This window comes from Talpa europaea (assembly GCF_964194135.1).
Source record: "Talpa europaea genome assembly, chromosome: 6".
Taxonomy (NCBI): domain Eukaryota; kingdom Metazoa; phylum Chordata; class Mammalia; order Eulipotyphla; family Talpidae; genus Talpa; species Talpa europaea.
Window position 1 is genome coordinate 38,191,845 of NC_140072.1, and position 25,484 is coordinate 38,217,328.

General features: G+C 42.9%; 1 protein-coding gene across 1 annotated transcript; it reads right to left on the reverse strand.

The window, feature by feature from the left end:
- Nucleotides 1-506: 506 nt before the first annotated feature.
- Nucleotides 507-25,136, reverse strand: NMS (neuromedin S; the record flags this gene model as incomplete). The annotated part of the gene is made up of 9 exons (XM_084234796.1): nucleotides 507-576; nucleotides 2,423-2,532; nucleotides 18,601-18,636; nucleotides 19,635-19,709; nucleotides 21,287-21,340; nucleotides 21,440-21,463; nucleotides 22,384-22,422; nucleotides 22,726-22,781; nucleotides 25,064-25,136. The coding sequence occupies 9 exons, from the start codon at nucleotides 25,134-25,136 to the stop codon at nucleotides 507-509; spliced, it is 537 nt and encodes a 178-aa protein (XP_084090922.1).
- Between the last annotated feature and the right edge of the window lie 348 nt (nucleotides 25,137-25,484).

Below are 25,484 nucleotides of genomic sequence, written 5' to 3' on the forward strand. Positions count from 1 at the left end.
CCCGGCCGACCGCCGCGCCCCCGCCCCTCCGCGCTCTTCCACGCACGCGCGCAGCCACCGCCGGCTTCGCCCGCCCGGCCCCGCCCCGCCCCGCCCCCGGGAGATGGGTGGAGCCGAGGAGGAAGTGCGCCTGGAAGGGGGGGTGTGCGCATGCGTGGGGCTTGTCCTTGCTGGGGAGCGAAAGTGAGCCGAGCCCGTTCCGGGCACTGCCTTATTAGGGCAGGTCTTCGGCCTAACTGGGTTGGGCTGAGTGGAGGTGCTGGGCGTGACGTGTATCTCGTGCAGCTGCACACCCAATCTAGGTTTATATAGGCAGAAACAGGCATTTCCGTGCATTCAGTTACATGGGAATGTTACTATAACACCTAGAACTATCATTGCAGGGTTGGAAAATACTATTAGGTCATAACAGACATTTGAGAGTTTACTATGTACCAGGCACTAGTCTAGGTTCTGCAGATAGAACAGTGATCAGAACAGACAAGAAGAGAAAAGTGGGGGGCGTTTCAGTTGTAGAGCCGCAGGTGATTGATAGTTGCAAACATGAATAACCGTGTGGTGGTCATGCAGGAGGAGCTGAATAAAAGTCAGCAAGACTGACGGGTAAAATGCAGGCACTGGGCTCCGGGTTTCTGCCTACACAGCATTCCAACTTTGAGGTAAGAGAGCAATCTTGCTCCTGAGTATGACCTGAGCTAATTTGCTGCCTAGTGGCAATCAAGCGGACATAGGAAATACTACAGACCCACACATCTATGGGGTATACTAGGATTCCTACTTGGACTATCTATTAGAGCCACCTGAGAAACTACAGGGCTCCTGAGACAATTAAGTCCCTGAAGATGAGGCATGGGACTGAGATTTTCTTAAAGATCCTCAGGTATTGCTAATGTGTGCAAACACAGTTACGGAAGGAATCAAATGATTCCTTGAGGGTGAGGAGCTTTGATTCAATAATATTTATAAGGATCCTAATATTTTACCTAATTCCTCACAGAATTAGAGACCTCTTAAACTTTGTTGTTGTTGTTTTCATTTATCTGGCAGCAAACTGTAAATGAATTTTTCTCATTCGCAGAAACCAGGACAAGGAATAATTTGCGGTGGTTTTGACTCTCATTGCCTTGGGTCCTCTATAACAAGTACACAGTTTTTTTGAGTATCTAAAGTAGTTAAATATTTCTTACACATAATAAAATTTTTTTGTATACTTGATTCTAGTGCAAAGTTTGCATCTGTAGGGTAAATGGTCAAACTTTTATGCCATTGGCCTCTGTGGGGGGTGTGTAAATATGCACACCTGAGCCTAGATGCTGAGGCTGTAAGGGCGGCATCACTCAGAGTCAGGGGCGGCTATGAGAGGATAAGCAACATCTATGAGAGGGAGAGACCATAAGAGAATGCCAGAGAGAGACCAAAGAGAAAGAGTAAAGATTTTCTGGGGGTTGGGGGCCCTGCCAGCCTCCTGGCCCCCAGGCCTCCCTGCCTCGCCAGCCTGTGGGCTTGCCCCACAACAATTGCTGTAGAAAGAGCATTAAAGCCTGAAAAAGCCACTAAGAGCTCCAGGACTCTCCTTTATTCATCTGCCTTAATCCATAGAGACCCTGTCCCGTGCCTACTGGCACAATAGCATCAAAACCCTTGAAGGATAGAGTGAAATGCTGGCAGAGGTGAGGTGAAATATGTACACTCATTCATTCCTGAGAAAAGAATAAATTTGTACCATCCTTCTGCAGAGAACTGTGAATTTAGAATATGTATACTGCTTAATGCAGTCATTCTGTTTTTGGGAAGTGACCTAAGGAAATGTTTTGAAATACACATAAAATCTTGATATATGAAAACATTCACAAGCACTTTCTTTATAGTAACACATAATTGGAAACAATCTAAATGAAACCCCAGGGAATGGTTAAGTAAATTCCGGCATATACAAAATGTGATCTAGCAATTAGAGGGCCAATGGTGAATGAAGGGCAGAGGAATAATTGAGGGTTGGGGGTAGGGTGGGGGTGGGACTAAGCTCAGAGAAACGGCATGCCACCTAGTGGCAAGGATGGGCCATGCGGCACAGTGGAGAAAATAATAGTGCCCAGGCAGGTAAGGACCTGGGGTGGCAGCAAAGCGCAGAGCAAAGAGCAAATTCACACACCCATTCTGTCATTATACTGGGCAGCGGCTGGGTTTGTCGAGCCATCTGTGGTCACTGCTAAATAACCCTGAGCAAGTTTTTAAATCCAGGTAGATCCGTTTTGCCGTTCAGGTGGCTTCCTGGAATTTTCATTGACATTATTTTTGGAAAAGAGGCAGGATATTTGCTTCCCTTTGAGTTTGAATTTACAAACTGTCATGCTGCAGCAGGACTGTCAGGTGGGCGTGGCCACAAAGAGCTTGTTGGGGGAGTGTCCCTGCCCACCCGCACCTGCCAGCAGCCTGCTCCTCATCTCCTGGGTGCCTTGCGGTGGAGTTGGTGCTGGCAGGGAACATGGTCTCTTCTGGACCCAGGACTTTGATCTGGGTACCTCCTTGGGCCTGGAGAGGAGGTGGTGAGCCAAAGGTGAGAGGAAGGTGAGAACATCTCCCTGTGGGTGACTGACTGCGGAGGGGTCCAGTGGGAGGACCCAGTGCAGGAAGGGCTGCATGTAGAAAACTGGGGCCTTTTTTGGGTTCATTATTGGGCCTGAAGGAACATAGGTCCGGGTTCAGTCCTGAGCATGACCCTTGATGTTCTCTCTCTACTGACTAAAGAGCATATCCTTCTGTGCTCTTTGCTCCTGATGCCTTTGTGGTAAATAGATGACACTTGGTGTGGATTTTCTGGGCTCTCCATTCTGTCCTGTTGATCTGTCTCTTTTATTACAGTGCATTTATAATATAGTCTGGGGAACATATTGTAAAATTTTCTGGGGCTGACATCCTCCCTCCCAGCCCCAAGTCTGGCAGTCAGTCAGGAGGGCAAAACCATCTCCCACAGTCTCCACTCTGTACTGTCCAGGGCATCTGCCACCTAAAGGTGAAGCCAGTCTTTTCACCACCACTGTTGACCATGGAGGCAGATAAAGATTTATTAATGGGTGCTCAGCCTTCCCATCCCCACAGGACACTCTTAGAAAGGAAGAAGTTAAATGGGCATCACCTTCCTCCAGCATCAGCATATGATTAGGTCAGGACAAATTGGAATAGAAGACTCTCCCATCCAGAATAATTACATTCTTAATGTCAATGACTCACTCTTCCTATGCATATAAACTAAATTCAAACTCGGTTTTTTGGAATAAAATCTGTCAGGCTGCTTCCTGGGTTCCAATCCTGACTTTAATTATCTATTAAGCTCTAACTGAGATGTTGTGTCCAATTAACAGTTCAAAGTCAGAGAGCAAGATGCCTTCAGATTCACTCTCAAGATTGTTTTGGCTCTTCCCAGTCCTTTGTACATTTCAGAATGGTTCTGTTTCTGTGAAAAATGCCATCTGAATTTTCATTAGAATACATTGATCTGTATTTGCTTTGGGCAGTCTGTACCTTTCAATAATTATTGTGGGTCTGCTGATCCTAAGCGGCCTGTTCAGCCACCATTTTTGTTTCCTGCAGTTCTGCATTCCTAAACAAGGTCAGAACTGCCCAATCAATTATAGGAGCCCAGCCTTACAAGGTGCCTTTCAAATCAATCAAGAGCAGAAAGTTTGATCACCCTGGGAAGGATATGTATCATGAGGTATGACCAGGAACTCCTGGGAGACTATTGACATATATAACAAGGGACCCTAGAAGCTGATCAGTGGAATGCCTTGTTGATAAGATTGGAACCTTGGCCAGGGGTCTGGGGTAAGGTTTCCCATTATAACACTTGGTCACTAAGCAGATAAGAATTATTTGCTTGTCCCTCTAAAGCCCTAGATGACATAAGCACATTTCCAGTTTCCCCCATTTTTTAATTCTACCCCGTGTAACTGATGCTGTATGATTAGTCTATCAATAAAAAAGGCAGGATCTAGGGGCCTCCCTGGTGGCGCAGTGGTTGAGCACTGGGTTGCGAAGCTGCCCGCAGCCTCTGCAGCGCTGGTTCGATCCCCTGTCACCGGGTGAGGGTTCCACATGGCGCGCAGACCTCTCCTGCGCCCGCTGCTCCTCTCAGCAGTGTACTTTGTCGTTCTGCCTGTTCTGCTCTCCGCTCTGGCTCTGGTGAATCCTCTCGCCCTCCCACACTTCTGACTGTACCCAGTGCTTGTATGAATAAATAAATATATCTTAAAAAAAAAAAAAAGGGCCTCCCCGGTGGCGCAGCGGTTGAACGCTGGGTTGTGAAGCTGCCTGTGGCCTCTGCGGTGCCGGTTCGATCCCCGGCTGCTCCCCGGCCACCAGAGGAGGGTCCCACATGGCGCGCAGACCTCTCCTGCCGCCCGCTGCTCCCCTCAGCAGTGTGCTTCGGTCCTTCTGCCTGTTCTGCTCCCCGCTCTGGCTCTGGTGAATTCTCTCACCCTCCCATGCTTCTGACTGTACTCAGTGCATGTATAAACAAAAAACAAACAAATAAAAATAAATAAAAACATGCCTCTATTAAAAAAAATTAAAAAAAAAAGGCAGGATCTTGCTCGTTGAACAGCATCCTGTATTGTGTAGCCTGCTTCACGACTCCTGTTTGTCAGTGTGGTGTTGTCAATGCAGCAGATTATTCCAGTCATGAGCACAGAATATCTTTCCATTTATTTGTGTTTTCAATTTCTTTTAAGAGTATTTTACAGCTTTTCATTATACTGGTTCTTCTCCTTCATTGACCTGTTGCTGTAATTTCAGGTTTTTAGGTTTTCAGGTCTAGTTTCTCAGCCAGGAGTTGATCCCTGGCTGCAGGGGCAGTACTGAGTCCCAGCCACTGGACTACCACAGGCTGGTGTCTGATGAAGCTTCAGCAGAAACTTCCCTGACTCTCAGACAAGCAAATGAAAAGAGGCAAATTTGTTTAGAGAATTAGATATAATGAGAAGTTCATTAAGGAGAAAAGAAACAGAAACAAAGTGGGACTCCCAGGCCTCTGGAAACAAGCCAGTGAGGGGTAAGGAAGCTGTAATGGAGTCAGGAGTAATATATGCTCAGGGCATATATTCCTTCTTTTCCTAATAATGCTAAAGCTGCATCAGTCTCTTTGTGATTGTTTGATTCTCAGTGGTCTCTCTCACTCTGTCTTAATGTCTCTGTGTCCAGAATTACGTCTTGCCTCCCAGCTTTTATCTCAGAGTCCTTTTTTCTTTATCGCCCTTGTCCAGGAATGTCCTGTTTGTCCTTTTTGGAAATTGCTGCCCTTATTTTCAGAATCTCCCTTATTCCTGCAAGGCTTATTCTGACCCTAGAAATTATCCTCTTGCTTCTCAAAATGTTTGACTCAAAACGTTTTCCCAGATATTTTGTTCTTTTTGATGCAGTTGTAAATGGGATTTTCCTATTAAAACTTTCTGATGGGTCGTTGTCAGGGTATAGAAACACAAGTGAGCTTTGTGTATTGATTTTGTGTTCCCTAACTTGACTGAATTTATATTTTCTAAAAGGGTTGTTTTTCGGTTGGTGGAATGATGTAGAAATTTGGAATTTAAAAACTCCTATTGCTACCACAATGTGGGTCATCGCCAACACTCAAGATATAGTGTCTACTAGTAGAATCTTCCCAGAGTGTCTCTTAATAACATGTGGACTCTTACAAAGACACTTAGCTCCACCACACTGGATGGACTGGATCTGCTCAGGGCTTGTACTCCATAATGAATTTTAGCATCATTTGTTTTTCTGGAGAGCCATTTGGAAAGTAATTTACTTTCTATTACTTCAAATGCACAGGAAACTTTCACAGCAGTAGAAACTACTCTTTTTCTCATACTCAGATTCCTACCTTGTCACATATTTGACTTAGCATGAAACATTCCATTGTGTTTTTATCACAACATTCCATTTTGTATGTAACCAAAATATTCTAGGGATCTACCACATAGCACCCAATGAGTAAGTCATCATGGTTCCCATGTTATAATCCAATCCACAGGCCCATTTCAACACTCACCACCTGCCCCAACTGTGTGAAAATGTCTTATTCCATTCTGATCTTCTATTCTTTTTTGAAACCGTAACAGGGTGGTCCCCAAGGAAAGGGGGGATTGCAGATTTCCTGCCCCACCCAAGGAAGGGTGGAGCTGAGCAGGAAGGAGAAGCTGCAGAGGAGCCTGAGAAGGAAGCAAGAAGGAAGGGGAGAGGAGGGGGACGCGGAGGAGGCACATGGAGCAGAGAGATGTTTGAAAAAGTTGTGCTTGCTTCTCAGCCTTGGACTTGTACCAGGGACTTGGAGGCATGGAGGGAAACACTTGAAGCAGATGTGGGTGAGAGACCCTTGGGGAGGTTAACAATGGCAGCTTTTATCTTGATTTTGATAAATGTTAATCCTAATTTGACTAGGCATTTACCCATGAGGGGATGGGTAACTTTGGGTGCTTGACTTGAAAACTTTATTCTTTTTCTTGTCTTTTTTGCACAATAATTGTGTTACTGTTCCTTTCCATTAAAGGTCTTATGCATTAGAGTGTGTTTTGTCCTGTATGTGGTGGATGGCAGAGCGTATTTATAGCAGACAGTTTGGGGGTCTAGGGTGTCCCACACCCTGCACTATAACAAAAGGATTTAAATGAAAAAGCGGCCCAATTGATTCCCATTATTTTTATATGACTACTAATGATAGTTAACATTTATTGAAGACTACCATATGTTAAGCACAGAATCACTACCTTGTCTGCATGACTTCATTTATTCCTGACAGACACCCTTTTATCCTCAGCTTACAAAAATGTAAACAAGCTAAATAAATGGCAGAAATAAGCTCTTGACATACCATAGATATGTCTGGCTTTAACACAATACACATACCACTGTGTTATTATGCCTGAGGCTTACTAAGCATTATTATTGAGATGATTTAAACTAAGTTTGGGTTCTACAACTAAGCAGTATGTAATCTCTGTCAAATTCTTTTTTTTAATTTAATTTTACTTTTTTTCTGGGATGTGAAAATGTTTGCTACCATGTTTTCACCATCTAAATTTATGATCTTGATCTTTTCCTTTTTGCCATCATATGGGGCCAAAAGAGAGACACTGGCTACTTTGATGACCTTAAATCAGACTCCAGGAATGTCACCAATAGCATGACCTTTGTAGCCAAATCCAGCAATCAGAACTTCATAATTTTCCTCAATAAAATTTAAACAATCATCCTTAGGCACAAAGGCTGTGATTTTTTTTTTTTTTCCAGTCCTTGGTCAGCTGGACTCTGATAACTTCCTGATGAGGAGAACTTGGCTCTTTGGCTTCAACTCCCACTTTTTCAGCACAATTCCCTTTGCATGGGAAGTGCCTCCCAAAGGACTGGCTTTGAGGGCAGTGCCTAGAAGAATTCCTTCCCTACCTCAATGTTGAGGTCTTTGCTAGTCAGCAAGTTTCTCACCAACACCCCTTTTCCTCTTCTAAATCTAAGGCAGCAGGTTTGTAATGACACTTGGCCACACTGGTAGGTGATACTTTGCCTGAGAGTGGTTCTATTGCAGATTTCTCACCAAGATTGTAGAGGGCAGGGAGAAGGAGTGATGTTTGCCCTTTCTAGATCCAGGACTTAAAACATTGTGTATGCAACCTACCAAGCTGGAACAAAGACTGGTGCCAACCCAGCTTTGCCTATGCAGGGGATAGTGATTTTCAGGGTTCTATGCCTCTGAATGGCTCAAAGAGAATAGAGCTATTCATTTGGCCTTAGACACCCACCCTGGGATTATAAATTAGAGAGAAAAACATATTGATTCTTCAAAACACAGTATTGTGGATCATTTATCTTAAGTGATACATGTCTCATTACTGAAAGGTCTCTTTGCTCTAGCTGAGTAGGAGAAACACCATCCTCTGATTAAAAGGTACATTTTATAATTCCGTCCATTGCTCAAATGCCAGTCAAGCATAAAATTACTTTCCTGTGGCTTTCACTCTCACAGATGGTCTTGACTCTTCTTCACCTGCTTGAGGTCATGGTGAATTTTCCCTGGGGGATGCGGATGAATTCTTCCCTTGGCCACTTCTATTCTGAGTCTGCAGCTACATGGTCTCAAGTCCACTGCTCAGCACCCTAGTGTCCTGGTAGCTTCTCTGCACTGAAACTCACTTCTGGCTCTATTTTATTACAGTAATTTTCTAAGATTCATTTCACCAATGTCTGGAAGACAAAGACTAACTCTATAAATAAAATAAGTCCTACCGCCTTCTCTTTCAGGGTTTCTATTGATTGTGACTTAATCTCTTGAGGCAAATTGATGGTTTTAATATTAAACTGAAATACCAGGCATCAGCAAAGAAATCAGAGAATTGAGTAAAAAAGAAAATTGTCCAGAAGTGGAATTTTTCCAACTCTCCAAATGGGTTGGTTTGGGCCAGGCATATTTGTTTCTTTGTTTCTTTTAGGTATTGATATAAACCTTTATTAAAACTAAGGAAGCCAGATTCTAAGCATGTTGAATTGTAAAAGAATATGAAATCCCAAACAAAGGTGGGAGAGGGTCTCTTTTTAACTTCAACCCTGCAGATCATCTATTGATCTTTCCTCACTCCCAAATCAGACTCAAACCTGGCAAACTCTTTGTTTCACTCTGTGCATGCACTGGATTCATCATTTATACCTATTGAGTCAAGGACTCAAATGGCAGGTGCTTCATGTACAACTCAACCCTGCACTCTCCTCCTATCCTGTTCCTGTACTGAGCCAAGTGCTAACTCCATATTTCTATAAGACACCTTGTGATGGTAAACAGCTGTTGAACTTGGGTATAAATTCTAACTCTGCCATTTATTGATGGCAGAAATTAAATACTTAATTTAATTTCCCTAACTATAATTTTTCTCATGCATGGGGATAATAATTTTCCTGTAGTAGTCACTGACAATCTGCTCACCAAAACTGCCTCTTCTTCCAGGTCCCACATGTGGGATATATTTCCTGGCCTCTTTTCCAACCAGGTATGCTCACATGACTGAGCTCTGTAAAAGAAATGTCCTGGTCCATAAAAATCTTTCCTTCTGATGAAATGAGTAAGTAAACTAAGGTTCAGAGAAGTTAAGTAAGTCAAGATTATGAGAGGATGTTATCCACAAGTAGTAGTCACTGTTAGAGCTGGGCCTTTAACCCAGCACTTATCCACTATTATCAAAAAAATACAGAAAAGAGAATAGAATACACAAAAGTTTATTATTAATTTGATGCTGGAGATGGAGAAATTTCTTAGCTGACTCAGTCAGGGTGACTACCCCAGCAATACACTACAGACTGCCCCTGTGGTAGAATATCTTTTTTAAATGCTGTAAGGACGATAATAAAGATAAATAACACACCAGTGGGGTACTTATGAGATAGAATACCTATATCAGGCACTGTCCTAAACTCATCACAAAAATTATCTCATTTAGTACTGAGAACTAAATGGTAGCTTGTGTTGTGTTCACATTAAAGGTGAGGAAACTGAGGTACAGCATGGTGGAATGTACCGAGAAGACACAAGCAGTAAGAGGCAAATTTGGAATGTGAATTCAGGCAGTCCGGTTGCCAGGCCATGTGCACTGCTGACATACTCAGCCACACTTGTCCTATCTCCTTGTGATTCATAGCCTGTTCCAAGTTGCCTTGAGTTCTAGCCTCATCCAAATATTAACTAGCCTAACAGGGCTGGTTGTACATGGATATGTGGAGTAAAGTGTAGAAGACCTGTGGTGGAAAAGGCAGGAAGAAGTCACCCTACAATATATACACTCCTCCCCATGGTCGGGTCAAACTACTTGTCCCTTGAACATGCTCTGTATTTCCAACTTTCCAACCTTTGCTTATTTTCTCTGTCAGGCATGCTGTCTTCTTCTTCTTCTTCTTCTTCTTCTTCTTCTTCTTCTTCTTCTTCTTCTTCTTCTTCTTCTTCTTCTTCTTCTTCTTCTTCTTCCTTCTTCTTCTTTCTTCTTCTTTCTTCTTCTTTCTTCTTCTTTCTTCTTCTTTCTTCTTCTTCTTCATTTATTTTTATACAAGAGCTGGGGTACAGGCCAGAGGCGCGGGAGGTTGAGAGGATTCACCAGAGACAGAGCGGGGAGCAGAACAGGCAAACGACCGAAATACACTGCTGAGAGGAGCAGCAGGCAAGACAGGAGAGGTCTGCCACACCATGTGGGAATCTCCTTGACTGGCCAGGAATTGAACCCACTCTGCAGAGGCTATGGACAGCTTCACAGCATTGTGCTCAACCCACTACGCCACTGGGGAGGTCCAGGCATGCTCTCTTCTATTACTATCAATAGAAACTCTACAGATCCTTCAAGGACCAATTCAAGAACCATTTCTCCCCTTAAGTCTCCTATATACAAACAACTCCCTTTTCCATTCTTCCATGTAAATTCATTTATAAATTATTTTCTTCACTTACAAGTTATTATTTTTTAAACAATTTATTTAAAAATTTAGCAATTTATACATATGCTTTTCATACAATTTTTAACACAATACCCAATGTGCCTGCTATCACCTTAAGAAAAAAATGCACTGATGCCAATTGCCAAGAATACCAGTGAAGCCCCCCTGAAGCCTTGCTGCTTTGTGTCAGTCTTCGTCCTCTCAGGAGTCACTGCTTTCCTAAATTTGGTATTTGTTCTCACCATGGTGTTCGACTTATCTAAATGTTGTCTTGCTATAAAAAGTTTCTTGCTTCTTTCACTCATCTGATTTTAAGACTTCTAAATTTTTGCAAGTGATTTATTCATTTTCACTAACAAATGCTTAAATGTTCGTACAAGTGAGACTCATACCAGCATACAAGATTATATAAATGATATTTGTACAGACCTATTTGAGAAGGGAGAGTAAAATAACTGGCCCAGGATGTGCAGGCTGACAGGGAAGCACTTGGAACAGGAGTCAGCAAAAGAACTCAGAGCTCCAGCAAACAGTGCCAAAAAAAGAACCTGAGGATATGGTTTGAATATTCCTCCCCATCCTCCCCCACCCCCAAGATATACCCATTTCCTAAACCTTGGGACCTTTGAATGTGACCTTATTTAGGAAAAGGGTCTTTGCAGAGATAAGTAAGTAAAGAGATATCATCTATATTCATCTTCGATTAGAATGTCCCTTAAATCCAATGATAAGTTTTTTTTAAGGATTTATTTATTTATGCATACAAGAACTGGGGTACAGGCCAGAGGTGTAGGGGGTGAGAGGATTCACCAGAGACAGAGTGGGGAACAGAACAGGCAGACTGACTGAAATACACTGCTGAGGGGAGCAGCGGGTGAGACAGGAGAGGTCTGCCTCACCAATGATAAGTATTTTTATGAGAGAAAGATAGAAGACACAGCAGTGAAGGAAGAAGGAGGCAGAGACAAGGGCAATGAGCCACAATTCAGGTGGGATACCTGGAGTCATCAGAGGCTGGAAGAGGCAAGGAAGGATTCTCCCCTGAACTCTGCAGAGAGAACATGGCCCTGATGATACTGTGATTTTAGACTTTTGGCCTTCAGAACTGTGAGAGAATAAGTTTTATGTTGCCAAATGTTGGCAAATGAGGTACAGAAGCCCTAGAAAACTCATACAGGAAAATAACATCAGAATAAAGGAAGCATTTTGAGTTTTTACTGAAATGACTGGGCTCCATCCTGGACATGCTGCCAGCAGCTATGTGACCTTGGGCAAGTCACCTGGCTTTCCTCTGCAGCCTGAGAGGGCAGGGATGGATGATCACCAGGCCCCTGCCCACTCCAAGTTTCTAAGAGTCCCTTTCACTATTCTGTCCTGGCTAGACACGGGCCTCTCATCTTATGGAGGACTTCAGTGGCACTGTGCAATGGACTGAAATGTGGGCTCTCCCCATAAACTGACCACCAGCACCAAGAAGTTGGAATTTTCCATCTAGTAACTGACATTGGGGCTTGAAGTCAAACTTATTAGAAGGGACACCTGGGTGGAGTGGCCTTATAAGACTCCTTTTCATAGGAAACATGGCTAAAAATAACACTACATGAAGAGAGGACCAGTTCTCACAGTGTAGAAGCTGTAAATTATAGTCTGGTTTCCTCCTTGGATTTATTGACACTGTCGGTGTTGCTGGACACTGCTGTGGGGAAAAGGAATGAGGTGATGTCTGAAATTGCAGTCTGTTTCCATCTCTCCATCAGCAGAGACTGGCATGGTAAAGAAAGAGCTTTTAGCTCAAATAACCTGTATTTCTTGGGAGCAGCGGTTCTTTGTCCACCTCTCATCCTCTTTTTCTTTTTTTTTTTTTTTTAAGATTTCTTTCTTTATGCATACAAGAGCTGGGGTGTAGGCCAGAGGTGTGGGGCGGGGGTTGGGGTGAGAGGATTCACCAGAGACAGAGTGGTAAGCAGAACAGTCTGATAGACTGATATACACTGCTGAGGAGAACAGCGGGCGAGACAGGAGAGGTCTGCTGTGCCATGTGGGTAGCTCCCTGCCTGGGGATCCAATTTGTGCTGCAGTGGCTGTGGATAGCTTCATAGTGCTGAGACTTAACCTCTTGAGCCATGAGGGAAGCTCCCCCCACCCCTCATTCTCTTTAACCACCATCTGCCAGAGAGATCTGTGGTCAGCCTCTGCCAAAGCTGGTGATCCTCCATTAGGATGCAATTTATCATCACTGATGTGGCAAAAAAGATTTTGACTCATTTTGGTTGGAAATAGCCATCCTTGGCTATCTCAAAATCTCGATATAATTTCTGAAGACCTGCATCTGCAGCATTTTACACTAAATTCTGAAGAATCTTTAAGTATTCTATTTGAGAAAATAGGCCTGAGACTTATTAAAAATCTTCTAAGTGCAAAAACTAAGAAACAAATTGTAGGGTAAGTAAGGTAATAGTATCAGGCTTTTCTGTCCTCCTGCTATTAGGATAGATGAGGGAACCCTGTGGTCCTGAATGCATGCCTAATGGTGGGTACCTGGAATAGGGTGTGGGCATATGTAGGTGGGATTCACCTGGGCTAAGACTGGGCTTTTAAGGGCAGCATCACAGAGACTCCAGCAGAAGCAGAGAAGCAGAAGCAGAACCACGAGAGAAGCAGAGAGAATGCAAGAGAATGTTGGAGAGCCTAGAAAGAGTGAAGACTGCTGAAGGCTAGCAGGCCTCCCAGCCCCCAGCACCCCTGCCTGCTGTGTACCTGGTAAATCCCAATAAAAACCTGCAAAAGTCACTGAGGGCTCCAGAACTCTCTCCTTTACCCGGTTCGGTCTGCTGGATCAGAAAACCTGCTCAGTGGCCTTCCTGCCACTTACACAAATCCGAGAAGTAAAAGGTCTCAATATATTGGAGGGAAGGCACAGAGCAGGTTCTCTAGGGATTCGGGCAGAAGGGTAGAGTCCAGAGCCCTCAGTGGCTTCAGGATTTTTCAGTATCTTTCTATGTCACTTGTGGTACAGTAACCAGGCACAGAGCAGGCAGGAGGATGTGTGTGTGGGGGGGGTACTTAGGAATGGGATGCCCAGCGAAACTTTACAGTCTTGGAGCTCTCTTTGTGTAAAGCAACCAACCCATTCCGAGCAGGTTTATGAACGGTTCTAGCAGCCACATGCTCTTCGCTGTGGTTTGTAGTTGCCGCACGCCTCCGTACACTCCACTCCTCCACCCTTAACACCGCACCACCACCACACCGCATTCTGCTGCACCACCCTTATAAATCAGTCTCTTAGCTCAGGTGGACCCACTTCAGGTGCCCGCCATCAGGCATGCACCCAGGATCACAGGGCTTCCTCATCTATCCTGATGGCGGAAGGGCAGAAAAGCCTGATAACTTTTACCTTATCCTACACTCTGGCATCGTCTTGTGGTCTCCCTCTTATAGCCTTTCTGCTTTATCCAGCTCACTGTCCTCTGTGATGCTGCCCTTTTATGCCCACTCTCAGTTCAGGGGTGCCCACTTACATGTGCCCACACCATACTCCAGGTGTCCCCACCAGGCATGCATACCCCTAGCCCATGAATCCCAATCACCTCCTGCATTCAAGGCTGCAGGTGATAGCCACCAAGGCCAACGGCACAAAAGCTTGAGCATTTTCATTTTCCCTACACTCAACTACATTTTAAAAGGAGGACTTCTGAATTTGATGAGGTTTAAGTTCTGGCACGGTGGTGGCAGAGTGAAGATGGTCTTGCTTCCTTTACATATTTACAACCAAATTACACAACCACCACCTGAATGATGAATGGATGATTATTGTATTATCAAGAGCAATGTTATGGTAGAGAGGGGTAAGAAAAGCTAATTAAACTGAGGTCAGAGCTATACCGGGCAGTACAACCTGTGAGAGGGAGAGACAGCTGCTGTATGTGCCGCTCTGCCATTGTTAACTCAAAGGCACAGGTCACATTAGGGACTTCAAAACCCAGGAGAAGGGGGTGCAGAGTTTGTGGCAGATAGGGCAGAGATGCAGGTGATGATTGTCAGCTCCAACCTGTGGCTCCCACAAGGTAAGTAGGAACCAGACAGAGCTAGAAGGGATCACCTGTGTCTTCTGAACGGGCTATTATTTGCATCCTGTGATACACAAAACACTTGCCTTACCTCCACCCAGTAGCAAAGCCTATAGAACCAATTACTTGTGCTAACCCAGAATTTGAAGCAGCTGGATCTTAACAATAGGTGCAAGCACCCAAAGGCAAAGAGAAACTTTAAAAAATCTAAATAAGGAAAGTTCCATGTAGTTTAGGCTCATCACAAATACCATTAGGGTCCATATCCTTTCCAACAGAGTTTACTCCTTTGGATGTTCTTGGGAGGTCTGGAAGGCAAACGTTACAAAGGAGGAGACTGAAAAGGTAAAGGCTTGGGCCTCACTATATCTTGTGGAGTCTGGAGTTAGGGGTTAATACTGTAACCTCAAGCTCCTGTCATATAGAAGCAGCTTGCAAGTCATTCTGGGACTATTTGTGTAATGAAAATCATTTTTGAAGTGTAATTAGAGTCAACCCTTCTGCTCACTATGTACCACCAGGCTAAGTAAGCTATGGACTATCTATCTCAGTAGCCACAAACACTATGCAAAGGTACTATTATTAACAACCTCCATTTACCATGGAGGAGATGGGGGTGCAAGGATGGCAGCAACCCACTGAAAATGGAGGAGTGAGAATTTTAAGTCAACTGTCTGATCCCAAGCCCGTGCTCTCAATAATTACAAAACAGTCAGAGCATGCTCAAGTGATACCAAAATAGTATGTTTTAAAATATATGTCCTATTACTTTGTCCTATGTCCTATTACATGCCCAATCCCTCTCCCAAGACTTTCCAATAAGAAGTGAAAATGTTGTGTCAAAGTTACTTTATTTTTGATACAACCGAAGATCCTAGAGACTATGGAACAAGACATTTATCTTCACTTATTCACAGAAAAAATTTGACATTTGTTTAAAGTAATTGCTTGATTGCCTCATCTGATCCAGCTTCCCTGTACCACTGAAGTCTGAAAAAAAAAATGTACAGCTCAGATCAAAACATACTCAGAATCAAGAAAAGACTCACGGGCATGTTATTACATAACATATTTTTAAATTATGCCTAAAATTTGACATGTAAAATGCCCATAATCAGTCCTTGTTTTTGTCATATCTAGCCAGGCACCAGGCCTGTGTGAGCGCTGTGGCTTCAGGGAACATCTTCTCTTTGCTTCAGCTGGTGTCCCTGCACCTGGGCACCTGGGCACCTGGGCACCTGGGCAGCTATCTCAGGCACCCTGGCTGGTGGGACCCTGTGGATACCAGCAGGCCGGGGCCAGGCTCCAGGAGGAAGGCTGCAACCCATACTGGGACCGCCTCACATTATGAGAGACAGAGGAGGCCCAGAGCTGTGCCCCTGTTCATGGACTTCCACTTCCATATGCCTGCCGAAGGCCAAGGGGTTTCCTCAGCTATAAACTCTGGGTCTCAGAGCATCACTGAATGGAGGGACTAGCCTGATCTGGTGGACCCAAAAGTGTTTCCAATCCCAAGCACCCTCCACTCCCAAGCATGTCAGTAGGTTTTCCTCATCAGAGAGGCCAAGTAAGAGGCCTCAGGGGGGACCACTGGGCTGTGTGCCTCTTTCATCCTTCACAGCTATGGTTGGGGACAAACACCTGAGAAGGGCTGGCATGGAAGAGGGGGGAGCACTGTTTGCTCAGGACAGCCTGCTTCTGCCAGGCTGCCATGGGGGTTTCGTGGAGTCAAGAGCCGGAAGTGGGAAGCAGAGTCCTAAGGAGGTCCACAAGATCCCCTTTCTTTGAACTGTCACCCCTCTGGTTGCCTCTCTCCATTCCCCAGTCTGACACTTATACTTGCGTGGGGGAGGAGAGCGGCAATGAGGCTGACCTTGGTACTCCTACTGGATGTTCTCTTCCATGTTTCTTCCATTCCTTGGCTGAAAAAAAATAAAGCATCTTACAGATACTGAAAGGATGTTGTTTCATATCCTTTTACTCATGAGTCCTGTGGTCTTGTTCTTCCTACTGGGGATCAGCTGACTCCTTGGGGTGACCTCGTAAACCCTAGCCTGGTGCTAGTTTGCAGGGACTTGAGGCAGTGACCCAGGATCCTTCTCTTCCCACAGTCCTGACACTGCCCCCGACTCCACCCCAGCCCTTAGCTTCTGTTTATGTGGCAGGACAGTTCTCAACTCATTCATCATAGGACTTCCTACCCTAAAGACATCATAGAAACCCACTGTTTCTCAAAGCACTTTCCAGAAAACAACCATGTATAGGTCATGAGATTAAAAAGATACTGCAGTGTTAAGAGTTTCACTGGTCATGTAAGTTAGAAAATGTAAGTTTGATTAAGCCACTAAATAAGTTGTTCCCTGTAGAACACAATGGTATGCACTATAAGCCTTCAGAAATGTTCAGTATGGTGTTTTCTAATCTTATTTGATCTTTGCCAAGTTCTCCTCAGAATACAGTTTGAAGAACAGTCTCATCTGATTCCCAGTCTTTTCTGATATAAACACTGAGGATCACAGGGGTGAAGCACAGCCAGTGAGTGGAGGATCATAAACTTAACAAAGGTTCTCTGACTCTGTGACCTTTGCAAAAAGTTCCATATGCTTCCCTCCCCCCACCAGTAAAGAAGGAGAGAATGGTGTCTAGACCCCTCTTGCCAGTGTATTCTCAGGAACACAAACTCCAAATGTGATTGGTCCCTATGTATATCTATTAGCAGATGCCCTGTCTCCTGCCCCTGTGCACCCAGAGCCCCAGAGCTTTCAGTCTGTGTCCGGCAAGAGATTTGAGAATCACTCCCTAAGTAAAGGGTGAGAGGAGCCCCACTATTATTTATTGTTTTGCTATGGGACCCTTGCTGTGCTCATTCTGTGAATTTCTTAGATGGGGTGGCAGGTGGGACTCAGAGTTAAAAACAAAGAAGAGGAAATGTATTATACCCTGAAAAGGAAACATGGCAGTCCCAGGGTGGCAGCATGATCCTGCAACATAAAAACACAAACCATTACGCCAAAAGTCTTTCAAAGATATCCATGGCAGCAGTTTTCAAAGTGTAGTCTTGGCGGGGGCCTCCCTGGTGGCGCAAGGGGTTAAGATGCAACCTATGAAGCTGTCTGCAGCCTCTGCAGCATGAGTTTGATCCCCGGCCAGGGAACTACCCACATGGTGCAGCAGACCTCTCCTGACTCGCCCACTGCTCCCCTCAGCAGTGTACTTCGGTCAATCTGCCTGTTCTGTTCCCCACTCTGTCTTTGGTGAATCCTCTCACCCCCCCTACCTCTGGCCTGTACCCCAGCTCTTGTATGCATAAATAAATAAGTCTTTTAAAAAAGTGGGGCATCCCTGGTGGCGCAGGGGTTAAGATGCAACCTATGAAGCAATCCACAGCCACTGAAGCACGAGTTTGATCCCCAGGCAGGGAGCTACCCACATGGCTCAGCAGACATCTCCTGACTTGCCTACTGTTCCCCACTCTGTCCCTGGTGAATTCTCTCACCCTCCATACATCTGGTCTGTATCCCAGTTTTTGTATGCATAAATAAATCTTTAAATAAATAAATAAATAAATAGTGTAGTCTTGGGCTGAAAAGCATTAACCAAACCCAGATATTTGCTAAAAATGCAAATTCTTAGGCCCCATCTGACTCTCTGGAGTTGGAGACCAACCATGTGAATTTTAACAAGGTTTATAGGTATCTATAAAGCACAGGTGTATGGGGTGGTTCTTCTTGCAGTACTCTCCCCAAGTTTGTACAACTAGCACATGAGCCTCTGAGCCAAAGAAAGCAAACCCTCAGGAGAAGATGTTCCCAAGTAACTTATTTTGTGAGGCTGGATGAAATTTAATAGCCACTGGCATTGTCCTGTGATTCCTTTCTGCCTCAGGACAAGCCTAGGCACTCCCAAAATTAATGCACATCCTGAGAGAAGATTGTCAGGGTGATGTTGCAAGAATGATTTCTTCCTAAAATGGTAAGAGGGGCTGCAGGATGACCCAGTTCCAAGTTCTCCCCTGTCTTTCTCTCATGGGCCTTTCTTTGGGATTTGTGTTTTTCATCTATGAGATTTAACATACCTTCTTGGAAAAATACACTGGAGCAGTCCCTGAATCCTGCAAGGGAATAAGGTACAGTTTAATTTAACAGGAACCACATCCCCAAAGTCTGCAGCTGTTCTGCTGTGTTCCTTCTTCCATTCTAAGGCAGCCAAAGTCAGGTGCAAAAAAGCAGTTCAAGAGAACAGTGAAATATGTAGTAAATCACAATTTCCTGTTCAGAAAGTCAAATATATTTTCTTGATTGAGTCACCATTTGTGCCCAGGGCAATTTAAATTTGTTTGCATTTCCAACAACTTAGACTTGAAATCAACCTCTTGGTTTAGGCAGACTTTCAAGGATCAGCCATTTCAGCTTGTTTTTGCTGAACAGATCTGACATTAACAATTGAGGATGCTGTCAGCCACAGCACAGAGGAACTGTTCATTGTGCTTAGGATGACCAAACAATTTTTCAGGAACGCAGTGGTTTCCTGGGTGTTTTTAGATTTTCAGAGCTAAACTAGGGAAGTCTGGGGCAGATTGGGATGAGTTGGTCAGCCTACTTGAGTTCAGTGTCAAAATAAATTTTCTTTCTTTTTTCTTTTATTGCTACCATGCAATAAAACCTTGATTAATACTTTGAAGAAGCGCAACTGTCATTAAAAATGGTGATTTCTAAACCTAAATAAGTTTTTTAGAAGAAATACAACTCTGAGAATTGAATTGAAAGGCAATGGGAAGCAAAGTATATCACCAAGGGAATGTTCATATCAAGAGGATGAGAAAGGGGCAAGAAAAGTGAAAACACAACACAGAAACTAAAATAAAACATATGGATGAAGACAAAACCCTGGACTCTGCAGCCACCTTGGGGTGAGGAGGTGTCACAGTGGCACAAATGAGCTTGCAGAAGCTGAGTTTTGTTCAAGGTCAAAAGGTCAGAGCTCCCTCCCAAGGTGGGGACTTAAGATTCATGAGAGGATGAAATGAGTCCCAAAGCAATGGAACGCATTTGCCATGGTTACAAGAGCAGTTAGTAGCATAAAAATATGGTGGAAGGAAAAAACACATACATGATGCAGAAATCTTTTCATCCTTCGGTTGGCAAGCTTTGCAGCCAGGCGCATTAAAGGGTGCACAGGAGGAAACTGCAACAAAGAGGTGCAGAGAGGGTCAGACCTGGCACTGGGACCCAGCCCAGAGCAATGTGCATTCTTTCCTACTTCCCTTACAAATGGGTTTAATTTACAGAGTAAAATCGATTTCAGAGCCTCAGCTTGAAATTTTATGTTTTCAATAAAAAACCACTTGCCTTGATAGCAGGTTTCAATTCCAACACATCACTTAAAAATATTCCCTTAGGGTAAATCAGATTTATCTGAGTTAACCCCCAGCATTCTGTACTGATCCTGTGGATCACACTGTCACAAAAGAGGCAGATCTGCACAGACCCTTTCTTGCTCCCCGGTGCTCACTCCTAACATAAGTGATGAGGTGGAGGGTGCTTCCATAATCCACTCTCTGAGGAATTTTCCTGCAACTCTGTCTTAACTGCCTGCACACCCTCAGGCATACATACCTGTGACTTATCTGGTCTTTGTGACTCCTGTCTGGGCATTTTGGCTCGGCATAAATATAACTTTGTGTACCTGTCAGAGGGGTTTATGTTTCTCCATCCATTGTCTATTCTCCCTTTGCAGTGTTCATGGCCCCTCTTGGTCATATCCCCATCCTTACCTGATCCCCAATGCTAAATATATACTACTGATGAGTATTTACCTATGAGGGAGATACTTTTCTGTGTATTGTTTTTATAAGGATCTTCCTAAAAACTTGGAAAACCATGATGATATAAATAAGAAACTCCTAATGGTAAAATTGCTATGGCTGGACACCTGAATTAAAAATTATATTCCATGATGTCCCAATATCCTCAAACCATACCCCACAGAAATTCACTTGTACTACCTGCTCCTGAGAATAACTCAAGGTTGCAATAAGAAAGTTAGAAGGGATACTTATTATTCCCATTTCACATATATGATAATGCTTACAGAAGAGCCACATCCATGGATCACTGTTGGGGATATTGCATTTGACACTTCTCAAAGCATTCTTCAATTTTGAAAAACAGAAGGTAATATGGAGGAATGTAAAAGCTAGGTCTTTACCAGGTTTTTCTTGTACATCTGTTTAAGCATATAATGAAAAGTTATTATTTTTCCTTTTTTGTAATTTATTCCCTAACTCTTCAGATCTGCCACCCTCCTCCCACCGCCACCCCAGAGAGGGAGAGAAAATCCCTGCAGAGAAAATCCCGGGGAGAAAGGACCAGGGAAGCTATTACACAGTGTCTGGAAGCCCCTGCTTTCCTAGTCTGGGCACATTCATTAGGAAGGGACAAAAGATATATGGAGTAGGGCCTCCCCGGTGGCGCAGCGGTTAAGCGCTGGGCTGCGAAGCTGCCGGCAACCTCTGCAGCGCCCGTTCAGGGTCCCAGATGGCACACAGACCTCTCCTGCCGCCCGCTGCTCCCCTCAGCAGTGTATTTCGTCCGTCTGCCTGTTCTATTCCCTGCTCTGGCTCTGGCTCTGGCTCTGCCTCTGGTGAATTCTCTCACCTTCCCATGCTTCTGACTGTACACAGTGCTTGTATAAATAAATCTTTAAAAAAAAAATGGAGTAGAGTGATTTACAGAAAGATGGTTTTATGATAAAATACTGACCCCAGTTTTAACAGCATGTGTTGGCTCCTGAGTTCTGGAGTAGTGAAATAAAAACTAAATAGGAAAAAAATAACAACAATGATTTTAGTAATAAACGTCGCCTGCTGCAGATATGGAAGCTGCATGCACTGTTAGTGGCTAGGGGGTACTCACCCTTTTGTATATGTCTTGATTATCCTATAAAGGGAATTATGAGGGTATATTACATGGACTTTTACTGGGGCGAGCAATGATGAGGTTTTCAGCACACGTTATATGAGGGACCTTGTCAATGTATCTGAATATTATGAAATAAATTGGCAAAAATGAAATCCAGGATCTTACATAAAAAGGTTACCAGCAATGCATCATTAATTTGAAACTTAATCTAATTTTATCTTTCACTCTCTAGGGGGAAAATATACTGTATGATTCATAGAAGCAATGCCCTAATCAATTCCAAGGTAACTATCTGACTAAGTGGTGGAAAAATTTTTATTTGCTGTTGTGTATATTCACTTTTTAGGATTGACTCAAATTGACCACATTCTTTTTCCCAAAATCTTTTCATATGAATCTTCACTGTTTTTGCAGAGGGACCAGATTTTAATACCCAAAGCTTTGTTAGAGTACCAACTTGCCCTTATTTGCAGAGATGAGAGCCCTGGAAAAGCTGTACAGATAATATATCCTACTCTAGAATATGCTCTGAAGAAGGCATCCTACACAATGATAGTACATGTTTTCATGTCTGTATTCATAAAATTGCTGGAAGTGGTTATTAAAAATTGATGAAACATAGTATAAAATCCATAATGTATGTCATAAAATACACAATTAATGTGGTTATATATGTAAATAGGATACTGATAATTATAAGAATATACATGCATTACTAATATTTTATGGCAATTTATTCTTGAGAAATTCACTTATTATCTCCTAAAATGATGTTCTTGCTGCACATTTACACACACACACACACACACACACAGAATTCTTCTGTGGATAGTGAAAAATGGGCCTATTACAGATGTCAATTATGGCATAAACATGGGAACTGTTCTAATGGAAAGATTAATTAAAAATTAATACTATATGTACATTAATGTTTTTACCTTAGGTTGTCTAGAAAGAGTTGCCCAATATGCCAGCGGCTAAAAAGTGAGAGGAAAATGAATCAAAGATAACTGTAAATTCCTTAGTCAATAGAATTTTGTTACAACACATATAAAAATTTTAATTCTCCCATTTATGAACCTTGTATTATCTTCTTACACAGTGGCAGTGAATTTCAGTACAACTCTCAAAATGTCTTAAATGAGGCCATGAAATGGCAGCAGTGAGTTACTATTGCAGCCAAGAATCTGCTCTTAAAATAATGTAAGTAAACTTTATCCACATGTTATTTTGAAGGCCAAGACTAAATAAATATCGCTCTTTACTGCACAACAGCATACCTCAAGCTGTACAGTATCCAAATCATCTGGAGGATCAGCTAAAGGTCTAGGAAATCCTATTGTGAGAAATCATAAAAATGTCAATGAGGAGAAACGACATTAACTTTAAAATCTTTGCCATGAAAAACATACCGAGAGTCTATTAATACTATATTATCAAAAGGATTTTAAAAAAGAAAACTCACACTTCTACCTACCACTTAGCAAAAGTGAGCTATATAGCAAAATTATTTTAAAACAATATTGATTTTTATTCACCAGGAGCTAGCAGTAGAATAAGAATTAGCAACTCAGAAAAGAGGGGGGAAATGCCTAGGGAACTTAATTTGTATTTTCATGGAATTTATGAGGTTAGAACATTAGAAAATAGTATCAACAAAGTAAGTGCATCAGAATCAGACATGGAACTTTTAAGAAATATGGATAGATGACTCTCTACTTCATCAGACTCTTGGGGGCTAGATTCTGGGTAGGTTGCTAACAGCAGGCAACTGGATCCTGTGCAAGTCAACCTTAATCTTATCCAAATGAAGTCTTCATTTCATTTGTATATGATATAACACTTAGAGGAATAGCTAATCCTACAATTGAATGTATCAATTGGATAAGTCAAAACTAGTAAGATGAAGTTAAATGGGAAAAATGAGACCCTGTACTTAGATTTTTTTAAAACATGGAACATGATATATCCAGATCAAAAGTACTATATGTGTATTTCTAATTATTGAGTAATATTTTGTTATCTATAGTCTCTGCATGAGTCAAGAAAAAGCTTGGAAAATTTTGTGTTATATTTAAATAACAGTATCCAGTCTTTGAAAGGTGGTAGTTCTACTTGAAATGACAGACTGTGTTGAAGAAAGTGTTTAAGAAGCTGAGCATAGTTTTCCTTGGCAAATTGGAAAATTAAGATGTGTATGGTAACTGCTTTAATATTTTTAGGACTGTCTTCAGTCTAGTCTGTATATCCCCAAAGAACAGAACGAGGGCTAACATTTAGAAGTTACATGTTATCAAACTTCACCTTAAGGTAAAAGGTTTTTAAAGATTGGAGCAATTTCAAAAATTCAAAGTAATTCAAATAAATTCTGTAAGTATTTATTAAGAGGTTCTGTGTTAACAATATGATAACAAATACCATAAGCACCTTAACCTCAGGAAACATTAAATTAATTAAGAAAAAGAAGGTGAATATAAATATATAGACAGATAAAATATAAAGATATTTCAAGAAGTATGATTTAAACAAGATCCTAGTGGAGCTATTGATTTCCTTAGACTGGTAGTGAATTGGGTGTGAGTGAAAGTAATCAAATAAGAAACTCATAGAGGCAATCTCTGTTCCCCATGTTAAACTACATGACCCTCATGGTTCCTTAAAATGCCTAGAGATTGGGCCTCCCCTGGTGGCACAGCAGTTGAGTGCTGGGCTGCGAGGCTGCCCACAGCCTCTGCAGAGAGGGTTCGTTCCCCGGTGGCCGGCGAAAGTCCCACAAAAAAAAATGCCTAGAGATTGCAGTTACATTACAGGAATTGATGTAACAAACATATGGTTTGAAATATATTTCTGTTTGAATATATCTTCAAAAATTTTTAACTCCCCTAAATTCAAATTCTATGGAAGCAACTACAACTTTGAAATATCAGTGTTTCCAATCATAGCTGCTTCATTTCCAAATCTTTCCCTGCATCATATGGTGTTAACTGGATGTGGATAATGGATTCTCACGGTGGAACCTATACCCCAACCCTGATTACCTACAAACACATCAGTTCTGGAAAGTTAGTGAAGGCAAGGCCTTGTAAGGTCAGCACCTTGGAGAGCGCAGCAGTCCTGAAAGACTTGGGGCTTCTGCTTCACTGCTATCCTGCCTTCCAGGAGTCCAAAGGCTAAGTACGAAAAGACTCCCCTTTCCTGTGTGTGCTCTTACCCATCCCTCTCCAACTGTCCCACAATCCTCAGTGTTTGGGACTGTAAACTCAGTTTTACCTTCCTTATTTGCCTTTCTTCACAATTCTGGAAACACAAGTGGCTAAGATGTTGGGAGTCACCACAACCCACATCCCTCACAGTTTCAGGGACAATTCTTGGAGAGCCCTGTGGCAAAAGCTCTTCAAAGACAGTCCTCTGGAGCATGTTACCTCCTGTAGCAAAAGACTGCAGCATCTACCTCTGTCCACTCTCTCTTAAACATTAGCAACAAATAGGAAGCCAGACATAGAGAGGGTGAAAATGGAGGCAGGAGAGAAAATAAAATATAACTCCCTTCTAAACTGTCCTAAAGGATTAAGGTCTATTTCAGTCTTCCTTAGAGCTCAAGACAAGTGGAAACCTTACCTGAGGAAGGAATCTGTAGCATGCAGAAGCAGTAGATGGCCAAGATGGAAGGAAATTGGGGGAGATGTTTCATCTTCAAAGTCCTACTTTTTTCTGGTCATGGATGTGTGCTGCTAAGACAGGAATGGAGCATTTCCCCAAGTTTCAAGGCAGAGGCAGCCCTTCAACCTATGTGTCATCTGCCCAGTGGAGAAGGTGCCTTTACAACACCCTGGAGCCCATTTGACTGAGCACCAATCAGTTTTGCACAGGAGGACTTCGGTTTTCTCATAAATGTCACGCTGGGGCCCTATTTGTAGAATAATATCTTCCTGGTGTAGGTATTGTAGAATCATCTTTTTTAAGCCAGCAATAAAAATAAAAAGTGGAGAATTGTAATTGTTATTCTATAGTGATTTTTGAGAAACATTTCTGACTCAAG